The 15,464-nt window shown below is 37.4% G+C and overlaps 1 protein-coding gene across 1 annotated transcript; it reads right to left on the bottom strand.

Moving 5' to 3' along the window:
* Window positions 1-580: 580 nt before the first annotated feature.
* LOC105038994 (chloride channel protein CLC-f) lies at window positions 581-12,276 on the bottom strand. Its single transcript, XM_010914951.4, has 9 exons — window positions 11,813-12,276; window positions 10,469-10,871; window positions 9,828-10,022; window positions 7,759-8,213; window positions 7,571-7,675; window positions 3,239-3,475; window positions 2,854-3,075; window positions 1,774-2,006; window positions 581-1,065 (listed from the first exon to the last, which is right to left on the bottom strand). The coding sequence occupies exons 1-9, from the start codon at window positions 12,152-12,154 to the stop codon at window positions 987-989; spliced, it is 2,271 nt and encodes a 756-aa protein (XP_010913253.1). The 5' UTR covers window positions 12,155-12,276; the 3' UTR covers window positions 581-986.
* Window positions 12,277-15,464: the final 3,188 nt, after the last annotated feature.

The following is a 15,464-nucleotide window of genomic DNA, read 5'->3' as shown; positions in this document are numbered from 1 at the left end:
CAAGTTAAATCGGCCAAATCAATTGCTGAAATTATCATGGCTGGAAGTATATACAAACAGAAGGGTCAAAAACCTGTCTCGATATGAGATGCAAACGGTATCGACCGTACCATGGCTCACTGTGGCAGACCGAAACAGTTTTGAGTACCAGTTTTGCAACGTTGCCCGGAGTTTTCAACCCACTGGTGCTTCATTAAACCCTTCTGGAAGAAAACAAATCTCAAAAATGTCTACCAGTACAGAAGAGGTTTTTATTATATCAAGACCTCCAAAGAAACTTCATATGACAAAGTCACGAACCCAAAAGTGTATTCTTCGGTGGAAAAACCTTTTGGACCCACTCTGTTGTTGGGTGTATGATACAACATTGCAGATATTGGACGGTCTGTCTCTCTAGTATCGTACACAAGCACCATCACTCGTTTTAGCCGAGTTACAACATCCTGTCAATGACCCAATGGCCCCAAATGCATAGGTTGAAACCAGAAAAGAAATCAGTTATCCATATAATTTAATCTATATCTTCAAAAAAATAAGTACAAAAAAATTTTAAAAAAAAAAAGAAAAAAATGTTTATCAGCTTACATTGAATACCAAAGCACTAGCTTATCACCATATAGAGGGTACCTTTCACCCTACTCCCTCCTTAAATTACCCATGGTAACTGAGAAGATTGTGTGACATGTTGCAACTTTAAATCCATTATATGACTACAAGCTGCAGATGAATGTGCCAGATCAGTATTGTGTTCCCCAATGGATCCACTGACTTGGAAGATTCCTTGCATAGAACCTGGCTCATACAGTGGGGATGGCACATAGAATCAAGATCAAAATCAGCAAAACAGAACCTATGCATTGCAACATGCTTACTGAAGGGATCCTCCAACTCGTGTGCTCCATAGTAGAAGTAGCTATCGGACTAGATAGCCTATGTGTTCTGTTTGAGGAACTCCAAAAGGTAACTAGATGATTTGCTGTACATAGTCAGTGCCCATTTGTGGTGATTTCCAGAAGATCTTCTTTCCTTTGCTGATAGATGGTCTTCTGGCGTTCCACTTCCTCCCTGTCAGAATAAGAGGCAGGTAAATATGACTTCTTTCCACGCTATGTCCAAAACACAAGCAGCCAGTCAGTCCAAGGGCATGTTCCAAGATTTACAACTCAGCTGGTAGATGTGAAAGGTTCATGTTTGTGATTTCTTCCTTATAATGATTATGTTAATGTTGATCATGAGAGGATATATTTATAAGATTAAACATTAATATTTTTTTTATAATTTCATCAGAGAAAAGCTGCGTATTTATATCAATCAATATCGACTTGAAAAATTAAATTGGATCAACATTAATTTACATCTATAAGAATATAATAGTTAACAAATAGAAGACCAAAGACCTCAAAAAGTTTGTAAAGATCAGGGATCTAACAATAAAATTTGCAATAACTTCCAGTATTATCATGATATAACACAGTTACATAAAGGGATGTAAACTTATTTTCTTTCAAGAATCATGGACTTCTATTAAACTAACACTGAGAAGAGAAGCAATTAAAAATAATCTGTTCTAGGAAGGCTCATTAATTCTTTAGGCAATGGCATAATAGTCTAGTGAATAGTGAGTTGAGATCTCAGACACTACTTTCCCCTTTTTATGCACCTCTTGAATCCTCTGGCGTAGCAAATAGGAAGTGAGTTCAAAAACTGGAACCAAGAAGTCAATTAATCCATTAATCCAGCAAAAGTGTGAGCATAGAAACCAGAAATACTGACCTAAGGCAGTGCCCAATTGAATCATAGCAAAGAAGAGCAACCAGTCTACGCTTCCATTTGTTTCTAGAGCCCCAACCACGCCTGACCACTGGCAACTGCTTGATTCCTTTGGCCTCCATAAGCTCCTTTGCAGTTGTCAAGTCTGTGTCTGGGAAACAGGTTAATAGTCCACGTTCACTCCCCCGATAGTTGAACCCTCGAGTAAGGCATGATGAAATGAGACAACTATTCACCTGCAAAACAATTTTCCAGTCAATAATATATGCATTTAAAAAGCTTCTAGAAAATAAAAAAGCCAGCTGGAAATCTTAAAATGTCTGTTGTCAAGTTGAATGAGGTTGGGTTTAGAATTTAAGTGGGATTTAATGATGGTCAATGTGGAAGATTATGATAGAATACACACTACAATAAGGTGACCCAGATAGTAGTGGTCACACTTACATGCCTGCTATTTCTTAATGAAACTATCAATTAGTATAGATGTTGATAATTTACCTTAAAAGCTACCTAGGAAGATGGATTAGGTTTGGCTGAAAGTTGTGCAAACTGGATAAAAGTCCAGTATGGTGCACAGACATGATAACTTACTAGATAGATTATACCTAGGTTGATTACAACCTAACCTGGAGCCTTCCTTACCCATTTACATATATTGCATCATAACATATGTAAAAAGATTGATAATGCAATGAATACCTCTGCATGTGCTTACGTCAAAGCTTAAAGTTGCTTATATAAATCTATGTAGAGCTATGCTATGACCAGTGCAGCCAAGGCAGACCTACATTCGTACGTTTGTCCACTTAGCCACTTAATTGTATCAAGAGTCCGAAGAGTCCGATGTGCAGCCTGAAGCCCCGTGCACATTTGGACAGAGGATTGTACAGAATAATTACTGTGCATGACATCTCTCTCTCTCTCTCTCTCTCTCTCTGTGTGAGAGCAAAAAATGTGCTTTGTATGATAGTCTCCACAAAAATCTTAACATTTTGATATGTCATATTATAACTAACCATTATATTCATACAATAAGATGATAATCAAAACTAACAGGCAACAAAATTCTCAGAGATTACATACATCCAAACCAGTTGAATCACCCTTGGGAGTACGAGGAGTCTGTCCACGTGCCTCTAATCCTCTCCGCCGAATGTCACCCAGTGTAAGAATTCCCTCCAGAAATTCTTCATCGTCAACAATGAGAACACAACTTTGATGACTATCGTGCATAAGTTTTATAGCTTCTTTCAACATGACTGTCGGAACAACTTTAACATAATTCTTTGACATGGCCTGAGAAACCTGATAAAATAAACTAGTTGTGAATTAATAAAGTATGATAGCAGAAATGCCTTACTCTAACCATATCTGATCAAAAGTATTGAATATGTTTGACAAAAAAAATTTAACAAAGCAAGTTACATCACAGCTTGATCACCAACTACAAGAAAATGGAGAATCGAACCTTCAGCTCATCCAGAAGCATTTCCTCATTAATAGTTCCATGTTGGTGAATGCCAGTTTCTATTGTAGAAAGTTCAAGATTGTCTCCTCCATCAGGTCTTCTCCAGACAGCTTCATTTTTGTTTTCAGCAGATGAAAGTGAAGAATAACCACCCCCGTGTAACCTGGATTCCAATATATCACCATCTTTGGACTGGTTTGCCACAGAAGGCACCCATATTGCTAAACCAACAGCTCCCTGTTGACCAAAAAAAGATTAAAGGATTCATTAAATCAGCAAATACACAATCCATCTTTGCTCACTTTTCACCCATATAGGTAAAATTGAGAACTTAAACTATCATATTATACAATGATTAGGACAGCAAACTTCTGAGTTATTTTTCCTTGGATTTGATGAATAACCAAAAAGACCTGAATTTCATTTGTGAATTGCACAAATACTGAGTCATGCATGTTACCAGGGATCAGCTAGTAGAATGCCTCATTTCATATTAGGTTCATTATTCATAAACTTAATGGTTCATTACTAGACTAGAGTGCAGTATAATCATTATGATTCAACAACAAACTAATGCAATCCAAAAGCACATAAGTGCGAGATGATCTCCCTAGAATGCCTGCTAAACTGAAAGATGAAAAAGAGTTTTCATCATATTCTTAGGTTCTCAGTAATGTGGATTTTAGGTAACCTAGAAAGCTCCATTAGAAATGTCTATATTTTTTTAACAGTGTAGCTTACTAGAATCGGACCATGGATGGATACCACATGAATCATCATAACCACATATTACAATCACATGTTAAATCATCATTGAATGATTCCATTTTTATTTTACATATACCAAATTTTGACAATCATATGCATAAAGGACCTTATGAAAAATTGAGTTTGTGAACAACAAGATGAATGACTTCAAGGCACCAAAATAAAGAATAAAGTTCATGAATTTTGTTTAAACGACCAAGTACTATCAGGCCCTACGGGATATCTTCAAATGAAGCAGAAAATCAGCTTAACACTGCTTTAACAAGAATAGACAGAAGTTAATATACGAGAATGTGCATAAACAAGTGGGGTTAAGTCATAGATTGGTCTCACAAAATTGTGCTTCAAAGAACATGAGACCAAGAAAAATTTTCCCCCAACATCAACTAAGGAAGGGAGACTATTTAATACACCAGAAAGTTGATTAAAAGAAAACTATTCAAACTAGTTGATTTTTCTCAAATTCTAAAACTAGTTGATTTTCCCAAGGAATGATCGAAAATAATATTATTTGTCAAAGAGTTGCAATTTGTTTGTATCTATATATGTACATATGTACGTTAAATACCCCAGAAAGTTGATTAAAAGAAAAATTTTAAAAATAGTTGAATTTTCTAAAATTTTAAAACTAGTTGATTTTTCTAAGGAATGGTAGAAGATAATATTAGTTGTCAATAAGCTGCAGTATCTAATGTACGTACCATGTACATATGTATGTATATATATGCCCGAAAGTTGATTAAAAGAAAATTTTCAAAACTAGTTGATTTTTCCAAGGAATAGTAAAAATAATATTAATTGTTAATGAGTTGCAATACATATCCATGTATGATGAAAGTTGATTAAAAGAAAAATTTTAAAACCAGTTGATTTTTGTAAAATTTTAAAACTAGTTGATTTTTCTAAAGAAGGGTAGAAAACAATGTTAGTTGTCAATGAGTTACAATATGGATGCATGCAAAACAAGCATCCATAAAACTTAGTAGGCTGTCAAAATAACATAGTCCATACTTGATATTGTGGTATTGTCTTTTACCAGCTCACTATTAGTCATTATTCCATAAACCATAATCCATATTTTATATCTAATATAAATATCAATATGGTACAAAATTGATCCTCCCTTTCATATAGCATCTAAAGTGTAGTTATGAAGGATTCAAGGTGCTTTTTAAATTTAAAAAATAGGATGCTTAAAAGTTTCAGGCATGCACTCTAGAAATATCCGACGAAGAGCATCGATATTGGATGCCAAGATTTGATGAACCATGCCAAATCGGACTGCTCGATTACCAACATAGTTCAAAGGCTCTCTTCAAAACAATAAACACCTTCCCCTTTTGATGCTCCGAACCCTCACCCCCCCTTCCCCCCCCCCCCACCCACCTCCTCTGGCCTCTCTCTCTTCTTTTCCCCTTCCACAACCTACTCAATTTAAGTCGAGTGACAAATATCGCTTTCGAGGGCCTTGCTCGATGGTTCTTAGGGCCTATCTCTCACCTCTTTCCCTCGTCGCAAAGAACTTGAAGCCCTCTTCATTTGGATCCGGCCTCTCTCCCTCATCATGAAACCCTCAAAGCCCGTCCAAACCTGTTGAAGCCCGATCGAGCAAGTCCCCTCTCTATCACCCTCCTTCCTCTCCACCCCTCTCCTTCTTCCTCTCCAACCCTCTCCCTCTCTCTCTCTGCGGTTCTAGTATGCTGCAGTTTAGTATCGTCCACACTGATACTATGTTGTACCTATCGCCAACCAACACACCTGTCGTTATCTATTCTGCTTACCTTATCTGATACGGATACAATACATATATGGCATGTGATTTAAACTATCTGTGCTTCTTAGATTAGACATATCCCTTCTTTGTACATGCAAATTGTTTTGACGTGTAGGAAGAAACTATCCATTCCTTAGACATAAAAGTCTTCTGGATGAGCAATCCAACAATCCTTTAAGGTGAGCTTTCGTGTATTTTGCTGCCACATGCATGAAGGACCACATTCCAAAATTGTGGCTAAAAGCTTAATGCAACAACTAGATCCACAATAATCTCACCTGCAGATGGGCTAGGGAGTTACTTGCTATCCCTCCATCAAGGGTTGAAATATTGTGCATGCTTGCCTTATATTGGTCGGTATGCATTGTACTGCCATGAGCAAGGTTCACGGACTCGATATCGGAAGCAGTGCCGATCGGCCGGCGATACAGGTCGGTACGGATTCGTATCGGATCGGATCGATGCGAACCGACACAAGGAAAGGAAGCAAATTGGGAGAAAGAGAAAAATAGAGAGAGGGGGAAAAAAAGAAAAGGAGAGAAGGAAAGCCATCGGAGAGACCGCCGGATAGCCTCCGACTAGCCGCCGTGGCCATCAGACGGCACAGACCATGCACGCAGTGCCGCAGGCGTGAAATAGGGGCGACGCCCTTGTTTCATGAGATTTTTTTTAAAAAAAATCTAAAACAACGTGAAGTCAGCAATTGGTTTGCTGGCTTCACTGTTTTTGAATTTTTTTAGAAAAAATTAAGTCAAACCGACAAGCCGAGTGCCGGCTTCACTATAAATCATCCTTTTAAAAAAAGATGATGAAGGAATAGAGGCAGTAGGCCCTGTTCCGCGGCTGCGGCTCCACCCCCGCAGTTTCCACCGTCCGATGGCCCCGATGGCCACCTGACAAGCTCCAACGGCCCCTCCGCCAGCTGCGCTTCCCTCTGGTACGTCGCTCTCCTCTCTCTCTCTTTCTTGCTCGTTTAAAAATCCTATGGGGCGATGGTCGAGCCGCGGAGGCTTCCGAGACCCTCCAGCAGCCATAGCAAGCCACTGTCGGCCTTCGGCGGTGTCCTCTCTCCCTCTCCTCCTTTCTCTCTCCCTTCTTCTCTTTCCTTCTCTTTCTCCCTCGATGCCAACGTGTGCCACTTTCCAAGCCAAAACCATCTCGGTTTCCCATCGGTCCAGTTCGGCACGCCCCAAACCGTCCAGTTCGAAATGGTTCTGAAAATCTTGGCCATGAGCCAATATGATTGGGGTCAATACTAAGCAAACTAAGCCCATATTGCACCACACTGTCCATATCGAGGCATCTCACCCCATATCAGATGTCCCATACTATTTCGTACACTTTCTTTTGTTCTTCTTTGCACTAAGGTATATCAATTCATCCCACCCCATATCAAGGATCATAACATACCAGCCAGCCATCAATATGATTATCGATCCTCAAATTTAAATCAATGATTCACATCAACAATGTTGAACAAAGCATAAAAAACTGAAAGAAAAGTTTATTTCTACATCTAACGAAGCTGGATTAAAAAGCATGATTCGCCCAAGAAGAAATAAGAATTGAGAAAAAGAAAGGAAGGGGACAGAGAGAAATGCAAAAGTATATAAATTGAGAGGGCAGGATGGGTACTAAAAATATCCTAAGAATTACAGAAACTGAATTCCTATAAGAGAGACAAACCTATAAAGAAAATGTGATACACGCATTATCCATCCATACATACATGCATACATACATAAAGACATAAATAGACATGTATATATTTCTATATGCTGAACTTTTACCATGAGTGGAAGCAAAATTCTGTAATCCTTTGTTAGCTCGAAGAGGAGCAATACCGAGGTCAGTGGAACTGAACAAACTGAAGCTAGTGTAGCAGCCATTCCAACCTGTATGCGGAAGAAACTCAAAACCATTTTACAACAACCAAAACTTTATTTGTTCTTTGCCTAAACGATTCAACAAAACTTACCAGTGCATAGGCCTGTGGTTGGGCAACAGCGGCATTTCCTGGAATAGCTGAATTTATCACTTCTGCAGCTGAACCACCAAAAACAGCACCAACAGCAGCGCCGATCATCAAGCTTGGGGCATATAGACCACCTATAAGGCCTGAACCTTTGCAAAGAGCAGTTGCTACTACTTTTGCCCCAGCTAGTTGAGTTAACAGCCAAATTCCAGGTGCTGAAGCACTCTTCCCTGTGTGTAGGATTTCTTCAACATTGGTGTAACCCCAGTACAATATTCCAGGATACCTAAGAGCTATCATGCCTGCACCTAAGCCACCTAAAGCAGGGCATACAACAGCAGGAAGACCAAACCTTTCCTTTATATACTCAAAAGACTTTGTGAACCAAACTACCAATCGAGTGAAAGCCACACTCACTGCTCCACACAGCATCCCTAGGATAAGGTATAGAGGTAGTTCTGCAAGGGAATGTGGCAGTCAGACTATGAACTCAAGAATAAAATACAAACATAAATTTATGCAGGTCAGTCAATTAATATCCACAACCTTTCAGAAGCATCTTTCTACTTATAAGCTCTATGTGATATATTTATCCGGCCTCAGACTTAGGAGCTCACCAGTTCTTATGTTTATTAAGACAAAATTGCAAAAAACTAAAATAAATCAATTCTATAAAATCTATATTGTTTGCATTTCATAAAACTTGTTTTTGAGAAATTGACTGATTACAAAACTTCAAAACGAGGTGGGGTGGCAAGTAGATTGGGTCGGACCACATACGGGTCAGTTTGGATGCAAGATAGATCAAAAATCTGTTAACCCAAACTGGACCTATTTATTAAAGAGGTCAAAAATCTAGACCCGAACTTGACCATTTCATTAAAAAGGTAACCTAACCTGACCTACGACAAGTTGAATCTGTTAAATGGGTTAAGCACTTGAGCATTGCCACCCCTAAAACTGAATTTTATGAGAAAGCTCCCCCTTGTTCCTCATACAATTGTTTCATAAAAATCATGCTTCATGATATCTATTTAACTAAAACTGACAGACTACCAAATAGCTCTTTATTTGATTGGTGGCTGTCAGGAATGGAGAACTAGTTCCCTTGAAGTAAGATGGCAGAAGGAAAGACAAATAGGTTCTAAATGGGATTTCAAAGCTATGAAGTTTCATAGCTGCCTGGTTTTCAGTTTCTGATGTGATCAGATGAGGGGTAAGAAAAATTAGAGAAAAGATGAGGACAAGGAAAAAGATGAAGGGTAAAAAATGAACAAACTTCCTTTAATTGATTTGAATGCCAAAGTACTAGGTAGCCTCTTAATTAGACCTAACAGAAGTCAGTCTAGTGAAACACTAACCTGGGCCTTTGGTATTTCCTACAATTAAAACATTGATAATGAAAATGGTGAGAATCCCACTTTATGATGCAATATTCACTTGGAAACAAGAAAAAGATAAATGATAATAGCCGCCCAGATATACATTTCTGTTGGCACCCTTTTCAAATTTTCACTATGATTCCAAAATAATACCTTCCTCCATAACAGCAAGTAGCAGGCCTAAGTTTCAACCTTTTTGACCCCATCAAGCCCAAAGAAGGCCCTTCTTTGAATACTTATACAGCTTTTCATATCCATTGCGAACCATCAACTTAAAGGTTACAGCAGACCATTATACACGAAATGAGAATTTTGATATTTTGTTTAATCATCAAGTGCGTCCATCAAATGGTCTCTTGGAAATGGAAAAAATAACATTAGAAAAGGTGGAATATGTTGATGGACGACATCAAAGTAATATTTCCATCCACCAAACCTTTCCTATATATTTATGATCATTATTTTATGCATGAATCTCAGTTTATTTACAACATACCTACCAAAAAATAGCAAGTGCTACATGAAATTGATAATTTCTTCCTTGATCAGCTAAAATTTTGCAGATGGACTACGAAACAAGATGCAAAAGTTAGCCCTGCTTTCCATAAAGCTAATAGCATGTTTCCTCAATAAGATATATTGATAACCACCATTGACAATATCAAACTGGGTTAGACAAAGATAAAATACCAGCAGCAGATTTTAGTTCATACGTCGGCACAATAAAAGCTGGCTTTTCTCCAAGTAAAACATTTGATACTGTGGATGATATAACGGAAGCCAATATTATCATAGCAGTTGTAAATGGAGGTGAGTTTTCTGCTCGAAGGGGCCTCAGTACTGTTTCAATGGCAAAGAAACATCCAGCAACTGCCGCATTGAAACCTGAAAATCCAAACAAGATCATATAATAATTCATTTGGATGTGTCTAGTGAACTAAACGACATGACAAGAAAGAAGATCAATAAGTGACAAATAAATGAAAAAAAATCTAGTGAATAAATTTTGTTTTTTTTTTTAAGAAAAAAATAAAACTCATAATGTTCTCCCTTATAGACAGAATAATCAGGCCTAGGGTCACAAAGAAGGATTGAACTCATCGATAGAGAAATCACAAAACAGCCAAACATAAAGAAAATGAATAACTGATTCCAGATAATACAATTCATCAATATATTGAGAAGACAGCCTTGTTCCTTCTGCATAATATCAGCTCATTTTACTAATAAACTTTGCATCTTTGTGATTATGAAAAAGACAGAACTTCAGTAATATGGGAAAATAGAGACATAATTTGCGTTCTACAAGAAAAGTAATTTAAAAGCTATACCTGAAGCAATCCCAGCAGCTGCACCAGCTGCAACAAGAGCAATCCTCCTTTCCCTATTATTCTTCATCATTTCTGAACATCCACTTGCACATGATTTGCCAATATCAACACTGGGCCCCTCAGGGCCTAATGAACAGCCTGTGCCCAGAGTCACTGCAGCCTGTATCGCCTTTATTGTTGGAAAGATTGCAGCCACTAAATCAATACCTTGCCTCTGTGAAGATCTTGACTGCTTTATCTGCTCAAATATTTCAAGTAATCCATGCATCATGCCAACAACAACTCCTCCTGTAACTGGAATCAACAATATTCTGTGCCAAGTATCAGCCAGTCTCTGTAAGCGAAGCCAAGCAGCACCCTCATTTGGGGTACCTGCCCATGCCCATTCGTGAATTACATGCACCTGTCCAAGATATTGCCACATTTGCATATTTTAAAATTATGTAACTGCAAGTTCAAAATTTGAAATTTTGCAGGACTCAGAAAGAGTTCGACAAGAGGAAGTCAAAGCAAACAAGCATCTGAATTGTGAGTGTAGAATTGTCTATAGGCCATCGGTTACAATTGTCTTGATGACTTCATTCATTCGTGCTCAAATGTAGGAATGTTCTTGGCTTTTTTGCTTTCATTGTAAGCGAACCATTAAATGGAACTGATTTAAAATTTGGTTCAATTGCCACAGATTAATCTATCTGTGTGCCACTAATGAAATTTGCAAATTAATTATTCCATAGATTCTGTAGGCATCAAACTCACATGCTCACATGTATTTTTGCATAAAAGGCTTTTCAAGCTAGTGAAATTGTTACAGTAATTTAAAAGAGGAAGGCTTAGTTTTCCTAGACCTGCAAATAGTTCCTCATACACTTGGAAGAACTCAGAGTGACCACTTCAAATCCATATAATAACATGATAATCTGCCCTTGTGCAACCTTAAATTTTGTGAATGTCTCCCTTTATGCAACGAGAAAAACCAGCTATCTATGGCACTGAGCATACCATCAAGGCTCCAACGCATCACACCAAGTTGACCTAATGGTTATGAATTTGCTAATGATTTCAGATCCCCTAAAAAGAAAATGTATTCAGATCCCCCCTTCCTGATTCAAGCTAAACCACTTTGGATCCAATAACTTACATAAACATCTCGTAAAGATGACTCTTTTCATAGTCAACAATAAATAAAAAAAAGGGCTACTATTCATAGTTCCATACTAAATTAAACATGATGGGAAAAAGCCGGACTCAATTTATTGATTTCAAATTACAAACAAAAATAAAAGGAAAATAAGAAGGTAACAAAAGGGGGAATTTAACGGTTAGTTGGCATGATCTCTTTCTTACCCAATGGTTAAAGGTGGCGACGCAAATTCCGGTGGCAAGACCAAGGAAGCACCCAATGAGAAGCAGAGCCCACTCCGGCGGCGCGCCGTCGCCGAGGGGGTCGTGCGCCCCGTCATCGAATGCCAGAGGCGAGCCCCCATGGTCTGTGTACCGGCGGCTCCGGCTCCGGCCAGAGAGGCCACGATCAAGGTTCCTCAGAAGGTCGCCAATCCCGCTCCTCCTAGCCGATGTCGGCGTCGTCACCACCGGCTGCCCCTGAGCCTCCGGATCGGCGTCGGACGCCGAGGGGGCGGATCTGAGGAGGGCCACGTGGTCCTCGATCCCATACTCTCCCCCCGACATCGCGCCCTCTTCCTCCCCCCTCCAAGGAACCCTAGAATTCCATGGCGAAGTGGTCCCCGATCTGATCGAAACGGATCTAAAAACCCCAGACAGGGGGGTGGGGGCGGGGGGGCGGTGGAGGTTTGTTGTGGGGGGTGGTTCCTCTCCTTACCGCTTGCCGAGGAGGAGGGCGGAGAAATTAAAAGAACGAATAAATTTAAAATTTTAAAAATTGTTTAATATATTTTCGTCCCTTCTTGTTTACTTTTCTTCTTGTTTTCCTGTCCTTTTTATACAGTGAGCGAGAAAAAGAAATGCTTCCGTGCATCTTGTGGGGCCCACGTAAATTGGTTTAGGTGGCGGTCTCCCGAGTTGATCTGTACCTGTTTCGTCTTCTATGTGTATCACTTGATCCACCGATGAATGAGGTCGGTGATTTCGAAGAAGGTGCTCAGTTGGATCCCAAAAACGGTAACAAATGATTACCTGCCACGTAAGACGATTTCTGTGGGCCCCAAAGTCATATGGCGTTTTAATTACTCGTTTATAGCTTCTTGGTGTTACAAGTCGGAGCAGCGGATCAACGGACAAAGGATCAGCTGTCACAACGTCCCGGCTTCCCCGTGGCAAATGACCGCCAACTTCGCGGCACGCAACGCCGCATCCGTTTCAAAAGAACTCTGTTTGATCGTTTCCCCGGATATAAAATGTCGTTTCCCCTGACTTCGTCGATTCCACCGTGGAAGCCCACTTACGCGGGTGGAATTGGAACCAGCGGTCACAGTTCAAAGACTTTCTTCTAGTGGGTTTGGCATGGGCATCCACCGTCTGAAGATGCAAGCAATCATTAGCGAGAGATCTCCCTGATAATTCCAAACTTTGCTTCATGACTAGGATTAATATACTGATTAAAGAAATTTAAGTTTTTTTGTTTTTTTTTTTCCCGGAGATCTAGCAGTTTGTTCATGATCTAGAACGTAAGATGGACTGCCTCCAAGTAAGTTGGAAGCATCATGAGGGATATCTGGTTGTTATGAAAATACGGACAGCAAGACCCATGCAATATATTTTAAAAGAAAAATATGTAATTTTTTAATTTATGTTATGTTAAAATTATTTAAAAAATTGTTATGATTTTTGAATGAGAAATAGAGTTATGTAAATGGATTATTTTAAAAGACGGATACTAGAAAGATAATAGTTCAATATCATCTTCTAAACTGGATAAATAATTAAAATCAAAAATTAATTAATAATTTGTGACCAGTGAGAGATAAATGAATAAAGCATTTGATATATATATATATATATATATATATATATATATATATATAACGTGGTATGTTGAAATAAATGCTCTTTTTTAATATTGATTTGATTTTCACTGCTTGTAGATCCATATGAAATGTATCTAGTTTTGGGCAAAAAATAGGCTATGGGCTAGACCTAATCGCGCTTGGTCTTAGACTTTGCTAGGAGTATGAGAGGGAGAGGCCATGGGTGACTTATCTATCAATTTGGATTTTGATATTTGTTGAACTCAATTAAAAATAAATTGCTATATAGAGGAAAGATTGTATCCAAAACATTTCAATATCAATGAGTAACTAGATAGATTCAAAGATCATCTTTGATGTTGTTGATTGCTGGTTTTGTTTTATCAAAAATAGGTCCTTGGTTACTAAATATAACTAATAAGATACTTAATCTAGGCCGGCTACTTGTCTTTAAGATTTGATGGCATTTTGGGTTACCTTTAAGACTCATTGTTGTGGTTGTGTAAGCCTAATTTAGTCAACATGATTCATTTTTATGATGGGCTTGATGTTTGCTTGGCCTGACACCAAGCCTTAATTATTATATGAATAGTACAACCTCTCTTTGATGAAATTAAAGTAACCTAGCCCTGTAGGCCGACGATCTTGGATCTAGTTATGATATTAAATTATCGACTTATTAGACTATATGCCTCTTTTTTTTTTTTTTTTTTTTTTGATACAAAGTGACTATGCCTTTTGTCCAAATATCCTATCTACAAAATTTAGAACTTTTTTGAACCTTTGCAAAGCCATATTCAATTTGTTATCAAAATCAATAATTGAAAGAGCATGTTTAATTCACTAGAATAGATAGTGCAAGTTTTTAATAATTTTTTGTTCTAGTGATGTATATGTTTGGTTATTTGTTTGAATACAAAAATGGTAATTTCATCCAGTATCGGATTTCCATTAAAAAAAGATAAAATCATTTCTAACAAAGCATTTGGGTATTATTTCCCATATTAGATAGGCATTTAAGTAATAATAAAATAAAATTCTTATATCCCACATTTATTAATATGAAATATGTTAAAGTATATTATAATAACACACCATCCATTGTATAATTTGATATTATATATTATATTAATTTTAAAATACTATCTTTCCATAATACTATAATTTTTACAATGTTACTGATGTTCTCATTGACTTAATGTTTGTTTTAATAATAAGATATTACATATTTATATTAATAATATGATATTTTATATAATTTTAAGATACTTTGTTGTTTGTTTAAGAGGAATTTGAATTTCAAATTTTTAATAGATGTAGGGATTTTTTTTCTCACTTCTATACTTTTTTCTTTTTTGTACTCTTCTCTTTTTTTATATTATTTTTTCTTAATAAATTTGGATGGATTTTCCTCTTTTTTTCATCAAAAAAAATTATCATTACAATATTATTTTTAAATACTATGTTTTCATAATATTATCATTTTATTATATGACTCATGTTATCATTAACCTAATATTTGTATTAATATTGCAACCATGGGTTATCAAGATAATCAAGCACATAGACAATTTTTTGTAACAAGCTACACAGATAAATATAGTTTCTTTACTTTTGTGCGATGTGTTTTCTAATTATGCGGTTGCTTCATTTGCAAGATAGAGCTGCTTTTGAATTTGGTGCAGGATGATGCACCTTTTGTTGCACTAGCTAATCATCACTGTGGCTCTTAGAAATTATATGAAATTAGCAAAATCCACTTCTTGCATTTGCCTATAAGCAAATGTAATTTAGATTTGCTACAAATTGATAATCAAGGGAAAACTTTCTCCTCTATCGCATATACCATGAGTCTACAAAGTATGCAGCAGGCAAGCTTTGAGTGCAAAAATTTATGCTAATCTACGCTCTAACACTTTATTTATAGCCGCTAAAGATGTGGAGTCGTCTTTCTACGTGATGGGAACTTATCATTTATCAAGTCACGTTTTAGCAAATCATTTTTTTTAAAAAAAAACCCAATAAATTTAAATGAAACTAAGACGGTGAAGCAC

This window comes from Elaeis guineensis, chromosome 1 (assembly GCF_000442705.2).
Source record: "Elaeis guineensis isolate ETL-2024a chromosome 1, EG11, whole genome shotgun sequence".
In the NCBI taxonomy this organism is placed as follows: domain Eukaryota; kingdom Viridiplantae; phylum Streptophyta; class Magnoliopsida; order Arecales; family Arecaceae; genus Elaeis; species Elaeis guineensis.
The sequence above is the reverse complement of the archived record's forward strand: the minus strand, read 5'-3'. Positions and strand labels throughout refer to the sequence as shown.

Coding starts and splice junctions, on each gene's coding strand:
- LOC105038994 (XM_010914951.4), bottom strand. CDS start 12,154: ATGTCGGGGGGAGAGTATGGGATCGAGGACCACGTGGCCCTCCTCAGA. Junction 10,023..10,468: donor AGCTGCTGGGATTGCTTCAG/GTATAGCTTTTA, acceptor TTGGATTTTCAG/GTTTCAATGCGGCAGTTGCT. Junction 8,214..9,827: donor TGAACTAAAATCTGCTGCTG/GTATTTTATCTT, acceptor ATTCCCTTGCAG/AACTACCTCTATACCTTATC.